Genomic DNA, 13,354 nt, shown 5'->3' with positions numbered 1-13,354 from the left:
GGGGAACCGAACCAGCCCGGACTGGAGCCTCGAAGCTCGGAGGAGGCGTGTGCGCCCCGCACAGCTCCCGGGACAATGCGCCTGCAGGGCAGAGCTGAGCGAGGCGCTGCCACCGCCACGTGCTGAAACCTCACAGCTGAGCCCGACGGGAAAGAGCCGGGGGAAACGAGGGCAATGAGAATAAGGACAAAAAAAAGGTGTTATCTGGAGCTCATGGGGGCCCACAGACCGCTGTGCTCCAGCAGGGCGGGCACGCTGCCCCGGTCGAGGGACCCCGACTGAGGGACCCCGGCCGGGCCGCGCCGCCCGCAGCCTCCCCGGGCGCTCGGGTGTCCCGGGCTGCGCCCCGCCGCCTCCCCCGCGGCCGCCGCCACCTCCGCGCCCCCCTCACCCGGCCGTACCCCGCGGCGGGAGGGGGCGGCTTAACGAGCCGCACTTGTGCCCCGTATGGCGGCCAGCTGGGCCGGGGGGCCGGGGGTGCCCCGCGGCAGCTGATCGCGGTTAACCGGGGGCGAGCCAGAAAGGGGCGAGGGTGGCGCTGCCCGTCCCGCCCTCAGCGAGTGCCGCTTCCTCCCCGGTGCCTGGGCCCGGGCGCCGCGCCGCGCCGCCGATGGAGCTGGAGGCGCAGTGGTGGACAGGACAGCTGGCGGCCGACATCCACCAAGCGCTCCGATACAAGGTAGCCCGGGGGGAGCCGGGCTGGGGGCGGCCCCGCGTCTTTGTGAGGCTCCGGACGGCGGAGCCGCCGCGGGGGCAGCGGGCGGAGGGCGCGCGTGGGGTGGCGGCGTTCGGCCGCCGGGGCTCGGCGGAGTTGGCTTTTGTGATTTGTGTGCTCGCCGTGTCCGTCTGTCCGTCTGTCCGCGGCCGTGACAGCTGATCCGAGCGGCTGGACTGTGCTCTCGCTGCTCCCCGGAGAGGGGAAGGGCTCACGGTGCGGCTCCTAGGACGTTTGCAAGGTTTAAACTCGGCAGAAAGCATTGTGGTGTTACTGGAACAAAAAAACCCCAATCAACCAAGCAAAACCCCAGTGAAATAAACGCTGGGTGCGTTAGGAATAGTAGAGGGTTTCGGTGATTGCTTAGAAGTTGCTTCGACTGTCTCTTGAGTTGTTCTTCGGGACTGTTTTCGTAAAGCATCTCTTAACACCTGGGCTGAAAATCAGTTTACAATGACTGAACCTGCTAAAAACGTTCTTTTGTTGCCTGATGATCCTCGATGAGCGGATTACTTTTCCCGGAGTCTTGATTGCTTTATTCTTTTCCGGTGATGGGGGGAGATAAGGGAAGAACAGGATCCTTTATGTGCTACTAAAGTTATCTTTACTAAAGCTAAGTTAGTGCTGAGAGAGGTGAATTATAAAGCTTAGTAGGTGGGAAGATTGTTTGTGGGCTTTTGTTTCACTTCAATAGCACGTTTCAAAACTTTGAATTTACATTAAAACTTTGAAAAATTTGTGACTCCATTCCAATTTAATGTCATTAAGTTAAATTAATCGAGATATTTTTCACTGGAAATGTAAGCGTACCCAAAATCCTACTTGAACACAGCGTGTGGGTGCACAGTCTATCTCAAATTTATTCATAATAACAGGACAGCACCGCTGTTCTGCTGCATACAAGAAGAGGTAGAGGCTACTGGGCAGGAGCCTGGAGGGTTTTTTTTTCTACCAGTCCAAATTTTGTATTCAAAATAGATCATGGCACAGATTTTCTCAAATGTGGTGTTTCTAGAACCTTTGTTTTGAGGGGCCTTCCCCCTAAATCTGACACCCTGTGAGCATGACTGACTGCCTTAGAGCGCTCTGTAATCGGTGTCAGTGTGACATCAGTCACTCCGGGTCAGTGTTAGCATACACGAGGCGAAGGTTGGTTCACGCACACCCCGTTCCCCTTCCTAAGGTTCGGGTGGCTGTTCATGGTCATTTCCTGGAGGCATGGGCAGGAGATTTGGCAGCTCTAGAACACGCAAACACTTAAGTACAAAGTCTGGTTGCCCAGATTGAGCTGTAGCAAGGGAGCGGTTGAGTTAAACTATTGAACTTTGCATTGAAGCAGCTGAGGAATACTTGCATGCCCTTGTACAGCCTTTGCAACAGACATGGTAAAAGCTGAAGTCACTCTGGCTGACTGCCCAAATGAAAGATGTTAAATTTTAAGTTGTTAATATTGTGCAGAAACAAAGTAATTTTTATTTGTTCTGTAATACAACAAATAGATTGTTTGCTGAAAAGGAATTCTGAAATGATGGGAACAGAGGGAGAAATACTTTCAAACTTCTGTTATAAATATTAAAATATCAGCTGTATTAATCTGATACCACTTCAATCTAAATCATAGTTTTAATGAAATTACCTGCTGCTGTCCATCTAGGAGCTAAAGCTGCCCTCTTACAAAGGCCAGTCTCCCCAGTTACACCTGAGAAGATACTTTGCAGACCTGATTGCCATTGTGAGCAACCGGTTCAGGCTGTGTCCTGCTGCGCGCCACCTGGCTGTGTACCTGCTGGACCTCTTCATGGACCGCTATGACATTTCCACACAGCAGCTGCACGTGGTTGCTCTGTCCTGTTTGCTTTTAGCAAGTAAGTATGTGCCACCAAACTTAAGTAGACTAATCGATTCTGCTGCCAAATGCAAGGCGTGTCTTGGTGGGATGGAGCAGGTGGGGAAACAAAGCGTTCATAAACGATGAGCATATCAGTTTGGCCCAACTGGTAGAACATTTCTTTAGAATTGTTATGATTTCTGTTGGCACCTCATGAAACTGAGGGTGGGAAAAAACAAGCTGTGATTAAAAAATAATGTTTATAGTTGTAAACAAATTATTCTAATGTGAACTTTAAGACTTGTGTTGTAGAAACAGAAAGACTGTCTTTCTAGGGGTATCTCAAAATAGGTACATCCTGTGCTGGAAATGAGAAATTTGCCTATCTGTGATAAAGAAAAAAATTAAATAAACCGTGTGTAGACTGCACTGCATTCTGCTGATTGTGCTGTGTAGTTCTAGAATACTCCACATTTTTGTAAATGGCAAGGTTATTTAAGCAAGCTAAGGCTAACATAAATCCTGTATTGTCACATATAAAATGTAACACAAGTAAAATACACTGGTGAATATACAGTACTCTGAAGACAGAATTAATTACAAACACTCGTTATAAACAGTGCTGCTTATGTTGACCTCAGTTAGATTCTTGAGGCGTGTATCAATCTTTCAACATTTGGGGACCCCTTTTCAACATCCCTGAAAAAATAAGGGTGCTGTTTGCTGGGAAACCTGCTGGCACTTGCTCACAGACAAATACAGTCAGAGAAACTGGTCCTGGCAGTAGAACTAACTGTTGGTTCAGTTTCTGCTGATCTGTTTCTCTGAATCTATTCTTATTTTCTCCAGTAAGGGTTCTAGGCCCTCTTTGCTAGAAAACTGGAGTGCAGTGGTATTGGACAGATTTCATCTTTTCAGTGCATCCTGTGTCCACCAATACAGATATTCAGCAGAGCAGTTAAACCAGAAAAGGGTTATTTCAGATTCTTCTGAGGGTAGACTTTGACTAGGTGCCACCAACCAGTAATCTTCTCTTGGCAAAGGGTGTCATGCTGAGTATGAAAACATTGCCTCAGAAACCACTGTAATCCTTTTAGGAAAATTGATTGACTTTGAACTAATGCCGGATTTTCAAATTAAATTCATGTTCTGAAGAGAATTGTTTTTTAAACAAACTTCTGCCATTGTTCGTGGCAAGCTGCAAGTAGAGATCTGAAAGCCTGGAGTACTCTTCTGAGAAACAGTGTATGGGCTGGTTGAGAGAGAAGCAAAATGCTGTTTTAAACTTTTGCCCTGTATGGCTTAAACAAACAGTGTAATCAGTGGTGTAATAAGTTTTGACACTGTGATATATCTGATAAGGTTAAAGAAGTAATAAGAGAAATTATTATGTGAGTCCTAAAGTTTTTATTTCTGTAATTACTGGAATATGGGAAACAAAAGCTAACAGACTGGCACCAGTATTGGATTAAGTCCTATATAAGTACCTCCACTGCTGAAAAAAGTAAACGTTCCATGTATGTTCAGTCCTGCAAAACTCAAAGAATGTGCATTTACAACCTATCATGTAGCACTGAATAGAAAGTGTAAGATGGAAAGAATTTGCAATGAAATTGAAATAGCACAACCATATGGCAAACTGTATGGAAATGTGACACTTGTTTCTCTTATTAATGGTTTTTCTACATACACAGTTTTGCTTTAGGCTAAAAACATACAGGCCTGACAAGTTGAAAGTCAAAGGAAGGTTGCAACAGTGTGTGTGGTGGGGAGGTTTTCAGATGCACATTGCTGAAATCCACTTGTTTGCCAGATCTCAAGTATAAAACTGCACCTACCATTGCAGGCATTAAAAACAGCCAGGTTGGCTGGAGCTCTTAGCTATGCTCTAATGAGTTTTAGACACAAAAAGGGTGTGTGGGGGTGGGAGGGTGATTACAGCCAAATGCTCTTGTGGTGTGTTTGCCAAGTCACATCAAAGTGGTATTTCATTGATGATGGGGGACACATTATACAATAATTTGGTGACAAAAACTTGCATATGCAGTGTCAGTGTTGTCCTAATATTGTGCTCTTGGCAGCTGGCTTCTGTGTGCCAGCATGGGAAAACCAACAGGAAACATGACACTACACAATATCCTACATAGTGTTTGACATTATCTGCTGAAATTTAGCCCATTTTAGTACATCCCCCTTTTTGTCTCTAATGATATAGTCCATTTGAGCTTTACATCTGCAGGAAAGTCTCAAGCTTGTTTGACATAGTAGAATTAAAATATGACCAACAAGACATTAGCTGCAATCCATTTTATAGTGCATTTGTGCTGAAACTTTTTTTCTCCCTCTTTCTGTTCACCTGAAGGTAAATTTGAAGAAAAAGAAGACAGTGTCCCCAAACTTGAACAGCTGAACAGCTTGGGTTGTATGACTAACATGAATTTGGTACTAACAAAACAGAATTTGCTTCATATGGAGTTGTTGTTGCTAGAAACATTTCAGTGGAATTTGTGCCTCCCAACTGCTGCTCATTTCATCGACTATTATCTTTCTATTGCTGTCCATGAGACTGATCTTCATGATGGCTGGCCAATGGTTTGCTTAGAGAAGACTAAGTTATATATGGCAAAATATGCTGATTACTTTCTGGAAGTATCATTGCAAGGTGAGTTACAGATTTCAGATAATAACTTCTTTGTTGTCTTGACAGACAATGTCAAACTTAAATTAATCTTTTTTCTTATTCCTTCTTTCTAGATCATGAATTTTTAAATTATGCCCCTTCTTTAGTTGCTACTGCATGTGTAGCTTCTTCAAGGATTATCCTGCGTCTCTCACCCACGTGGCCTACGCGGCTGCATCACCTCACTGCCTACTCCTGGGACTTCCTGGTGCCATGCATTGAGCGACTCTTAATGTGAGTTAACACCAGTGGCTTTTTTAAGCCCATTTCTGCATCTGTTGTTATGCTTAATTGCTGCCAGCAGTGCAATTACATTTCTTTATAAATTTCCGTTCCTCTGTTCTAAAAATACTTATGTATAAGTTTGGTACATATTTTTAGGCAATAACTGTTTTGCTCTTTCCAAAAGAGAACTTTATCAGATCTTATCTCTTTCCTGATCTTTCAACAAATAAACTTCTGCCTTGCATTTCCACTGAACATCTGGGATGCTTTGAGCATCTTCAATAGCTTGTTCCCAATCTCTCTAGTCTGCTCCGAAAGCAAAGAGATAGTAAAGAGTACCAAAGGCATAGGAGCTTTTGACTGTATGCCTTGGAAGTTCAAGGAATGCTCCAAAGAGATGATGGATCAAACCTACAGACCATTTAGGTGACCAGCTTTGGCAGAAGGAAGTAACCAGGAATTTGTTTTTATTTTTGCTGTATCCATTTTTGCCTTACAGCTGACATGAGATAAAAATGCCAGTGAATGCCAAGTGAACCTTCCTGGGTAGACATGTTACACAATTTGCTTTCCCTTTACAGAAATTTGCTCTTACCCAAGTCTAACATAGTTGTGATCAGAGGATGCTCAGCTGTATCTGGAAGAACCACATCAGCCTTAGAAATGTGACATTATCACCCTTGATGGCCTCTGTTGGCTTCACTTGTGCATAATGAAAGAAGTAGTACCTAAAGCATGCAAGTGCTGTTGCAGAAGTGTTTTCAGTATTGCTCTGGAACAGAGGGAGGGCACCATCAAAAAGTTAGGAATGAAATGTGTAGGTGGCATCTGCTTAACCTCAGCACAGAATTGAGAGAGAGAGAGAGCGTAGATAAATTTCAGACAGTTGTAAATCAAAGGGAGTTCACATGAGCCGTACTGGATAGGCTAGAAAAAAAGGTGAGAGGAAGGAAAAAAAATTGGTTTTGCTCTCTAGAACAAGATCCAATATGAATATGCATATGATCTTTAAGTACTGTAATGCAGATATTGCAAACCTTTCTGGTATTTTTTTTTTTAAGAAGCCTTATACTGTGTTTAATTTAAATCATGTAGAAGCAACCAGTTCAGGTTCTGGTAATCCAGTAATTTACTGGGCTACTAAAGTACAGTAGCAAACCTTATTGCACTGTAATTCTAGATCCTGCTCTATTACATGTATTGTACTTGGCTTCTATCTATGTTTTTTACTGCCATACAATGAAGTGAAATGCTGGAAAGAGAGACTACTCTAACCACATTTTAAAATCTTGGGTGATTGTAAAGGGTAGCTAAAACTATTTTTTTTTTAAAGTTTTGGAAGCTGTCAGGTACTTGCATAATTTTTTAAAGTGTTCTTAAACGTTAACTCAAAGTGTTTAAATGATATTAATATCTATTTTGATGCAGTCTGTCTTTTCAATTTGTTTTAGTGCGCACGATAACGACGTGAAGGAAGCAAACAAGCAGAAAGGCCAACAGGCTCAGTCCGCCCAGCACGCCGTGTTCCAGCCCCCAGCTCCAAGTGCCCAGCAGGCCAGCGCTCAGCAGCACGTACCACAGTACCTGCAGGCTCATCAGCCCTCCTTGCAGTACCACCACCCCGCATCACAGCAGCAAGGCTGCCAGCAGATCCTGTCATCCGCTCACACGGCCTCCTACCCACTCCAGACCTGCCCTGCTGCCTTACAGACCGGTGCTCAGGCGCGAGGCCACGTCCAGCCGGGCGCTGCCATGTCGCTGGCCGTGCCACTGGAAGTGAAGCCATGCATAAGTGTCTCCTACAACCGGACATACCAAGTGAATGGACGATATTCCTGTATTACTCCCTGCTTTGAGAGGTGATAAGTACAAAATGGGTTTGTGCTTGTTTGTTTGGGGCAGAGAGTTGTGTGGAAAATGGTTTCATTTTTTTGTTAAACCTCTAAGTTGGAGGGCAAAAAATTGAATAAAAAAAGGTGCCTTCCCAGGAAAAAAAAAACAACTGGATTGGCAACCAGCACCACAGCACAAAGAACAGCCTGCAAGAAGTTAGCACACAGACCATCCTCTGAAAAAGAATCTGTATGCTTGGGGATAATGTGTTCTTACTCTGACATTCAGAATATTCTGCTTCTAATGTGTCTGTGAAATACTACTCAAAAGAAAAACAGCTGTGGACTAACTACGGACTAATCTTTTAATGAAGGAGATATGCAGTATTATTTTGAAGACATTTGTCACCCCACCGTACAGTATTAACACTTACTTTATACTTACTGAAACTTAAGAATCCACTGAATGCCAGACTTCTACAGGTACATGGAGATCACAGGAAGAAACAAATCTCATGTGGCTAACTCCATAATCTTGCCCCTTTTTCACCACTTGTTATTTGCTTTAGGCTACCGCACGTGAATTAACTGGTATTTTGGATAGTTTTATAAGTTTTGTACCTTACAGAACCGACAGTATATTTTTGCCTCTTTTATCCTCCCTATCTTTTTTGTGTTTAAAGTAACTCTTTCATACTAACTCAGGGACTTTTCTACTCATTACTCTGTGCTGCTGGTTTGTACACTCATTGGGTAAAACTCGGGGAAGGAAGGCAGAGGGGGAAGAGACTATAACAAATGGAGTGGCTTTTCTTCAGGGCATCTATGCAGAGTACCAAAGGGACATGTTAGTGTTCACAGAATGTAGATGTGAACTACTGCCCAGCAGTGTGATAATTGAAGAAAAGAGAAACTTTCAACTGAACTTGTACTGTACCAGAACTACTACAGTGGCTGTGATTCCTCTGTGTACACACACAAAAACACATGAATATTATTAACCAACAGAAAGCATCCTCCAGTTGTACTGTCAGTATCATCCCTACAGAAAAAGTACACCTAAATGCTGACAGAAATCCAGTTCTGTCATTCTTACAGTGGAGGGAAATACTCAGGTAATAAAGGGGCAACTTTTTCTTCTACTGTTTGGGAGTTCCAGAAGAAGATGTAGAGATTTGCTCTTCCAAGTGGGTGGATCAAAAATATTTTGCAGAATGAACTGCTTCATCACAAGTAAGGTGCTAATAATATAACTTTATGGAATTACACTATCTCCTGTGGAGTGGATGGTCTGAGGGTAGAAAGTTTCACTCATCCACCTCTTGGATGAAAATTATGGTAGAGATACTAATGGAGATGGTTTTTGGGGTCCTTTGTGTGTTGGGGTTTTTTGGGGGGGTGTTTTGTTTTGTTTTGGTTTTTTTTGTTGTTTTTCTTTAAATACAAGAAGACATCAGACTTTCTCCTGTGGTAGAATATGGGAGGAAGTGGTATGAATAACAGGATTCTTACTACTTTAAAATATCTTTATAGTACATGGGCTTAAGGCTTTTTCTGGTAGTTTTGTTTGGTTTTTTACCATCTTCTTCCCTGTCTTAGTGGCAGCACTTAAAATTGTGTACCATCACATGACACTGAATTACTGTGAATTGTTTTGAAAGCAGGGGCAATTAAATTACAATATCAATATGAAGATGAAAGCTTTATCACCATAATGTTCAGAATGGAGGGAGGACAGCTGTGTTCATTCTTTCTGGGACTAAATTGTAACATGCTACAAAAAACTATTTATTGTTGAGGAGAAGAAATCCTGTTTCTCTTGGTTTGTCTTTTAAATTTCAATTTTTGTTGTGGGCTTTTGTAGCATAGATGTGCAAGTCAAGAAGAATAGGAGGATGAATGGAAAAGATGACCCTCTCCCTTTTATCCTAGAGAATCAACTTTAAAATAGGCATAGTGTGGTCAATTCCTTATTAAAATGAAAGTTGGTTTGGTTTTTTTTTTTTCCTCTCCTCTCTTCATCTCTTAATGAATATTTCCCTGTGTCTGAGAGTAGTGTTAAGTAGAGACTTTCCACCTCGTAAGATGCCATGTTTTTTACTCAGCACTGTTACCCATTTTAGAGGGAAATGGACTTCTTTCTGCTGGTTTCATTTTGTTGCAATGTATCCAAGTCCTCAGTGCTCTAACTACCTCTGATGCTATGAATGTACAGTCTTGTAATAGACCATGACTTGAAATAACAGCAGATGCCTGTAGCAATTTTTTTTCTGTAAAATCTTCAAGTCAGCTAACTTGTCATCTTTTTTTTGTGACACAGCAGTATAGGCTCTTCTTTTTTGGGGGTATTAGTAAATTTATCCCATAGGCATTTGATATATAAAAATTTAACTAATACTTAACACTGGAATTATAATGGGTGGGGGGCTTTTTCAGTTAGTTAATACCACAGCTTTACATTTAATAGGGTATTTTTTATTTGACTATTTTAAGACATTAGGTCAATTGTAAAAAGATCCACTACATACTGTTTGTTTTTAATTTATTACTTAGTCTGAGTTTTTTTTTTCCTGACACTACAGCTGCATCATGACTACAGAGAAAATGTACACTGAACAGTTTCAATCTATATTATTTAAAAGGGCTTTATCAGTGCACATTAAAAATACACTGTTCTTACTATTAGAACCAAAATGTGGTTTTTATGGCATAAATAAGAATGGTGCTTCTAAATGCAAAATGTCCAAAACAATGGAATCTTTGTGAGTGCTATGCATTCAACTTATTTTTTAAAATAAAACTAGTTTTGAGTAAGAAGGCTCCAGTGTGTATTATGCTTTTTATTTTTATTTTTTTTTAATATGTAAACTGTCTTTCCTTGTGTAGCTGGCTGAAGCTGTAAGGACTTCTTTCCCTTCCTCCCCCCTTGTTTTCTGTGACATATCATAAGCTTCAGGAGCACTTGGACTTCACAATTGAAAAAAAAAAGTAGGAAGGAAATGGTGCAGGAAGGAGCTTTAAAACTAATTGCAGCCACAGCATATGCTAAATATTGTACACTTCAACAATGAGTCCAGTACACAGCTGTAACAAAGAAATAAAGAACAAAAGAACTCGAGTAGTTCAAGAGCCAGCGGGTGGAATTCATTTTGTTCTCATACAAAAAAGCAACCATTAATGCTGGCAATCTCAGATTTCTAATGCTAGAAATCATTTAGGAGACATGGGAATAGCCTCTTGTCTAGAGCCACAAGCACTTGTGTTATTTACAATAGCTGTGAAGGCTCAGTCATGCTGCAGGCACTGGAGAATCACATGATGTGTCCTAGCACAGATATTTTTGATTGTTTTGAACTTCTGATAACTGCTGCTTACCAGAAGAAGTTCTGTTTTTTCCTAACACTGCACATTGTGTATTTGTAGCAAGGCTGTGATTATGGCTTAAGTCACAGAAATTAATAAGCTTGCTTAAAATTTAATTTGTCTGTAGTTAAAAAAATGAAATTGTGAGGCCTCTTTGCTTTCACCTATCCATTTAGGTATCACTGATAGTGAAAACCTTTTTGGGGGACCTAGGGCCAGAGGGAGAGCAAGCTGTACTCCATCCCTGTAAGGAACAAGGGCAATGCTCCAATACAATGACAGCATGCATATTACATGGATACTTTGATCTGGAAAGTTTGTCCTCACTCTTAAGGCAGCAAAAGTCAAGTCTGTCTAGACTGTGGCCTTGGAATCTCAAGTTTTTGGGGTTTTTTTCACTGTAATTAAAAAATAGGAACTAGCCATGACATTTCTGAATCTCCTACCAACTACAGGGGACTGCCAAATACTTTTCAACGTTTCAGTAGAAGTCTCAGCTTCAGATTTGAAATTGCAAGTCTGAAGCTATTTTTGTGTTTGTACATAACAAGAAAAGCCTTATCTCTGCTTCCCATGACCCAGGTTCATTATTTACTTTAAACATGAAGATATTTATGGTCTTCCAGCATTGCAAATTTAGTTTAAAATATGAATTTTAAAGTCAACATTTTAGTGACTGACACATCACCAGAAATAAAAACTTTTTCCAACTGTAATACTGTGGTTAAATCTATATATAAGCCAGAAAGTAATGTAGCATATTCCTGCAATAATTTATTAACTCTGCATTCAGAATGTTCACAGAAACAAAAGTCTTGTGAATAGATAAGGCCTTATCTGAGTGAGTGCAAGTGCCCAGTTGGTCATCCTGTATTAAAAGGTTGTCAACAGCAGTTTTTCAAAACACCAAGTAAAGCAGCAATAACAAAATTCACACTGTTATTTTTAGTCTCTATCTCAGTGATATTTTAGAAGTACAATTGTGAAACTTACATTAGACTGTTTGCTCTTTCCTGAAATTAAATGTAATGTAAGAAATTGCTATAACTTCAATAAACAAGGCATGCATTCTGACAAAGGAAAGCATTTACTACTGAACATTGAAAAGAAAAACCCCAAACCAAACAATCTGTAAATACATAATTAGTTTCTCCTTAAACACCTTTTTCTATGCACCTTCAGGTATCTACATATCTTTATCATATTGAAGAAAACAAAGGATATATGCAAAGCATTGCTTAGAAACTTTTAGAAAATTAAAACATAAAATTCAATAGAAGTAACTGAAAATTATTGTATGCACAGTTACACTATGGATGTTTCAATACTCAAGCTCACCAGACTGGGTATTTTAACACTTGCCCTCCCTTCAGTTTGACCTACAGATTTATTAATGAGACTCCATGCAGAAGAGGACAGATTGTCAATCTGCCTGTTGTTAACATGGTGTCATAAAAGATTTTGCCAAATGGTGTTCTACTTTACCCTCTCCAACCACTTTCAACTATGTTACTTAGTTCTCTATTTACTTATTTTAAGAACACAAACAGCAGCAAGGCTTTGCTAAGTGCTTCTGTGTGCTTGGATGGGCAGATTTTGCAGGAGGGTGGATGACACTCCAGACAGCACTGCTGCAGATCCCCAAAGGTGGAGAAATTCTTCAGAAATAGCACAGAGCCTGAGTTTCCAGGCAAAGTGCCTGTATTTTGGAGAGCAGCTCTATGCTCCTGACCTTGCATCCCATCTCAGTGTTCATATCTTATCTTAGCTCCTGTTTGCTGTGGTGCAGTAAGGACAATCTCCAAGGACTTGGATATTCCATTCCCTTTTAGCAGAGATTAAACACCTTGAAGACTATCTGCACTGACAGATGAAGGAGAGGCGTGTGGCCACGCACCCAAAACCAGCTGAATGGCAAATGGGAAAATTGGATAAGGCCCTACTGGGCAACGCGTTCTCTGACTAGTAGGAAAGTTCCCTTCAGACATCTATACCTGGATTTAGGTTATGTGCTCTAAAGGGATCCTCCCACAACACAGAGGTGGCTGTAAGACTCTTTTGGGAATTGTAAAGTATCCTAAAACTTGAGAGAACTAGTTGGTAAAAAGGTAGCAAGCATGCAGCACTACACCTACAAGAGACCATCAAGAACATTTCCACTTCCTCAATAACCAGACTGTGACAACACAAAACTAGTTTGGAAGCACTTCCATTGCCACTTTCTCGTGGAAAAAACTGCCTGTTTTGTTTGTTTCCATAAGCCATCCCTGTTTATATATTCCTGTTTACATTTGATGTTAGTACAGGCCTTGGGTTTTTTTTTTTTAACAGGAAACCATACTATCGCCACATTCTTAAATTCTCCCTATTCACAATGCAGTCAGCATTCTGGAGAGGATGAAAAAGTATCAAACTGCTCATAACATATCCCCCTGCAATACAGCCCCATTAAGAGATTCCAAAAGAATTTTTCCAGAGTTAGTACAAGTGCAATTTTCCCTCCTGTATCAACACAAAATGGATAACAGAAATTGCGTGTATTTCCATTAGCAAAAAAAGTAAAAACACTATTTAGCTTCCTTACATATTTGCAGTAATATAAAACAGATTTAAAGCAGCACTTGCTTCTACAACCTTTTGCAAGTTGTTCTCTTTCCTTTGGAAAAAAGGTGCAGGACAACTCTGAATAAATGTAAGTCTTTCAAATGTCA

General features: G+C 41.2%; 1 protein-coding gene across 2 annotated transcripts; it reads left to right on the top strand.

The window, feature by feature from the left end:
* The first annotated feature begins 343 nt into the window (after nt 1-343).
* On the top strand, nt 344-10,294 carry CCNJ (cyclin J). 2 transcript variants are annotated; one of them, XM_039709337.1, is made up of 5 exons: nt 344-679; nt 2,370-2,580; nt 4,906-5,205; nt 5,331-5,457; nt 6,900-10,294. In XM_039709337.1, the coding sequence occupies exons 1-5, from the start codon at nt 611-613 to the stop codon at nt 7,309-7,311; spliced, it is 1,119 nt and encodes a 372-aa protein (XP_039565271.1). In that variant the 5' UTR covers nt 344-610; the 3' UTR covers nt 7,312-10,294. The 2 variants fall into 2 exon arrangements, with proteins under 2 accessions (XP_039565271.1, XP_039565270.1); XM_039709336.1 differs by having other exon boundaries at nt 5,298-5,457.
* Nucleotides 10,295-13,354: the final 3,060 nt, after the last annotated feature.

The sequence above is a fragment of the Passer montanus genome, unplaced genomic scaffold (genome assembly GCF_014805655.1).
Source record: "Passer montanus isolate IOZ18808 unplaced genomic scaffold, ASM1480565v1 scaffold21, whole genome shotgun sequence".
In the NCBI taxonomy this organism is placed as follows: domain Eukaryota; kingdom Metazoa; phylum Chordata; class Aves; order Passeriformes; family Passeridae; genus Passer; species Passer montanus.
The sequence above is the reverse complement of the archived record's forward strand: the minus strand, read 5'-3'. Positions and strand labels throughout refer to the sequence as shown.

What these genes read in the sequence shown, in the direction of transcription:
- CCNJ (XM_039709336.1), top strand. Translation starts at nt 611, where the DNA reads ATGGAGCTGGAGGCGCAGTGGTGGACAGGACAGCTGGCGGCCGACATC. An exon ending in TCTGGAAGTATCATTGCAAG is followed by an intron (nt 5,206 to 5,297) that starts GTGAGTTACAGA and finishes CCTTCTTTCTAG; the next exon opens with ATCATGAATTTTTAAATTAT. An exon ending in TGCATTGAGCGACTCTTAAT is followed by an intron (nt 5,458 to 6,899) that starts GTGAGTTAACAC and finishes AATTTGTTTTAG; the next exon opens with TGCGCACGATAACGACGTGA.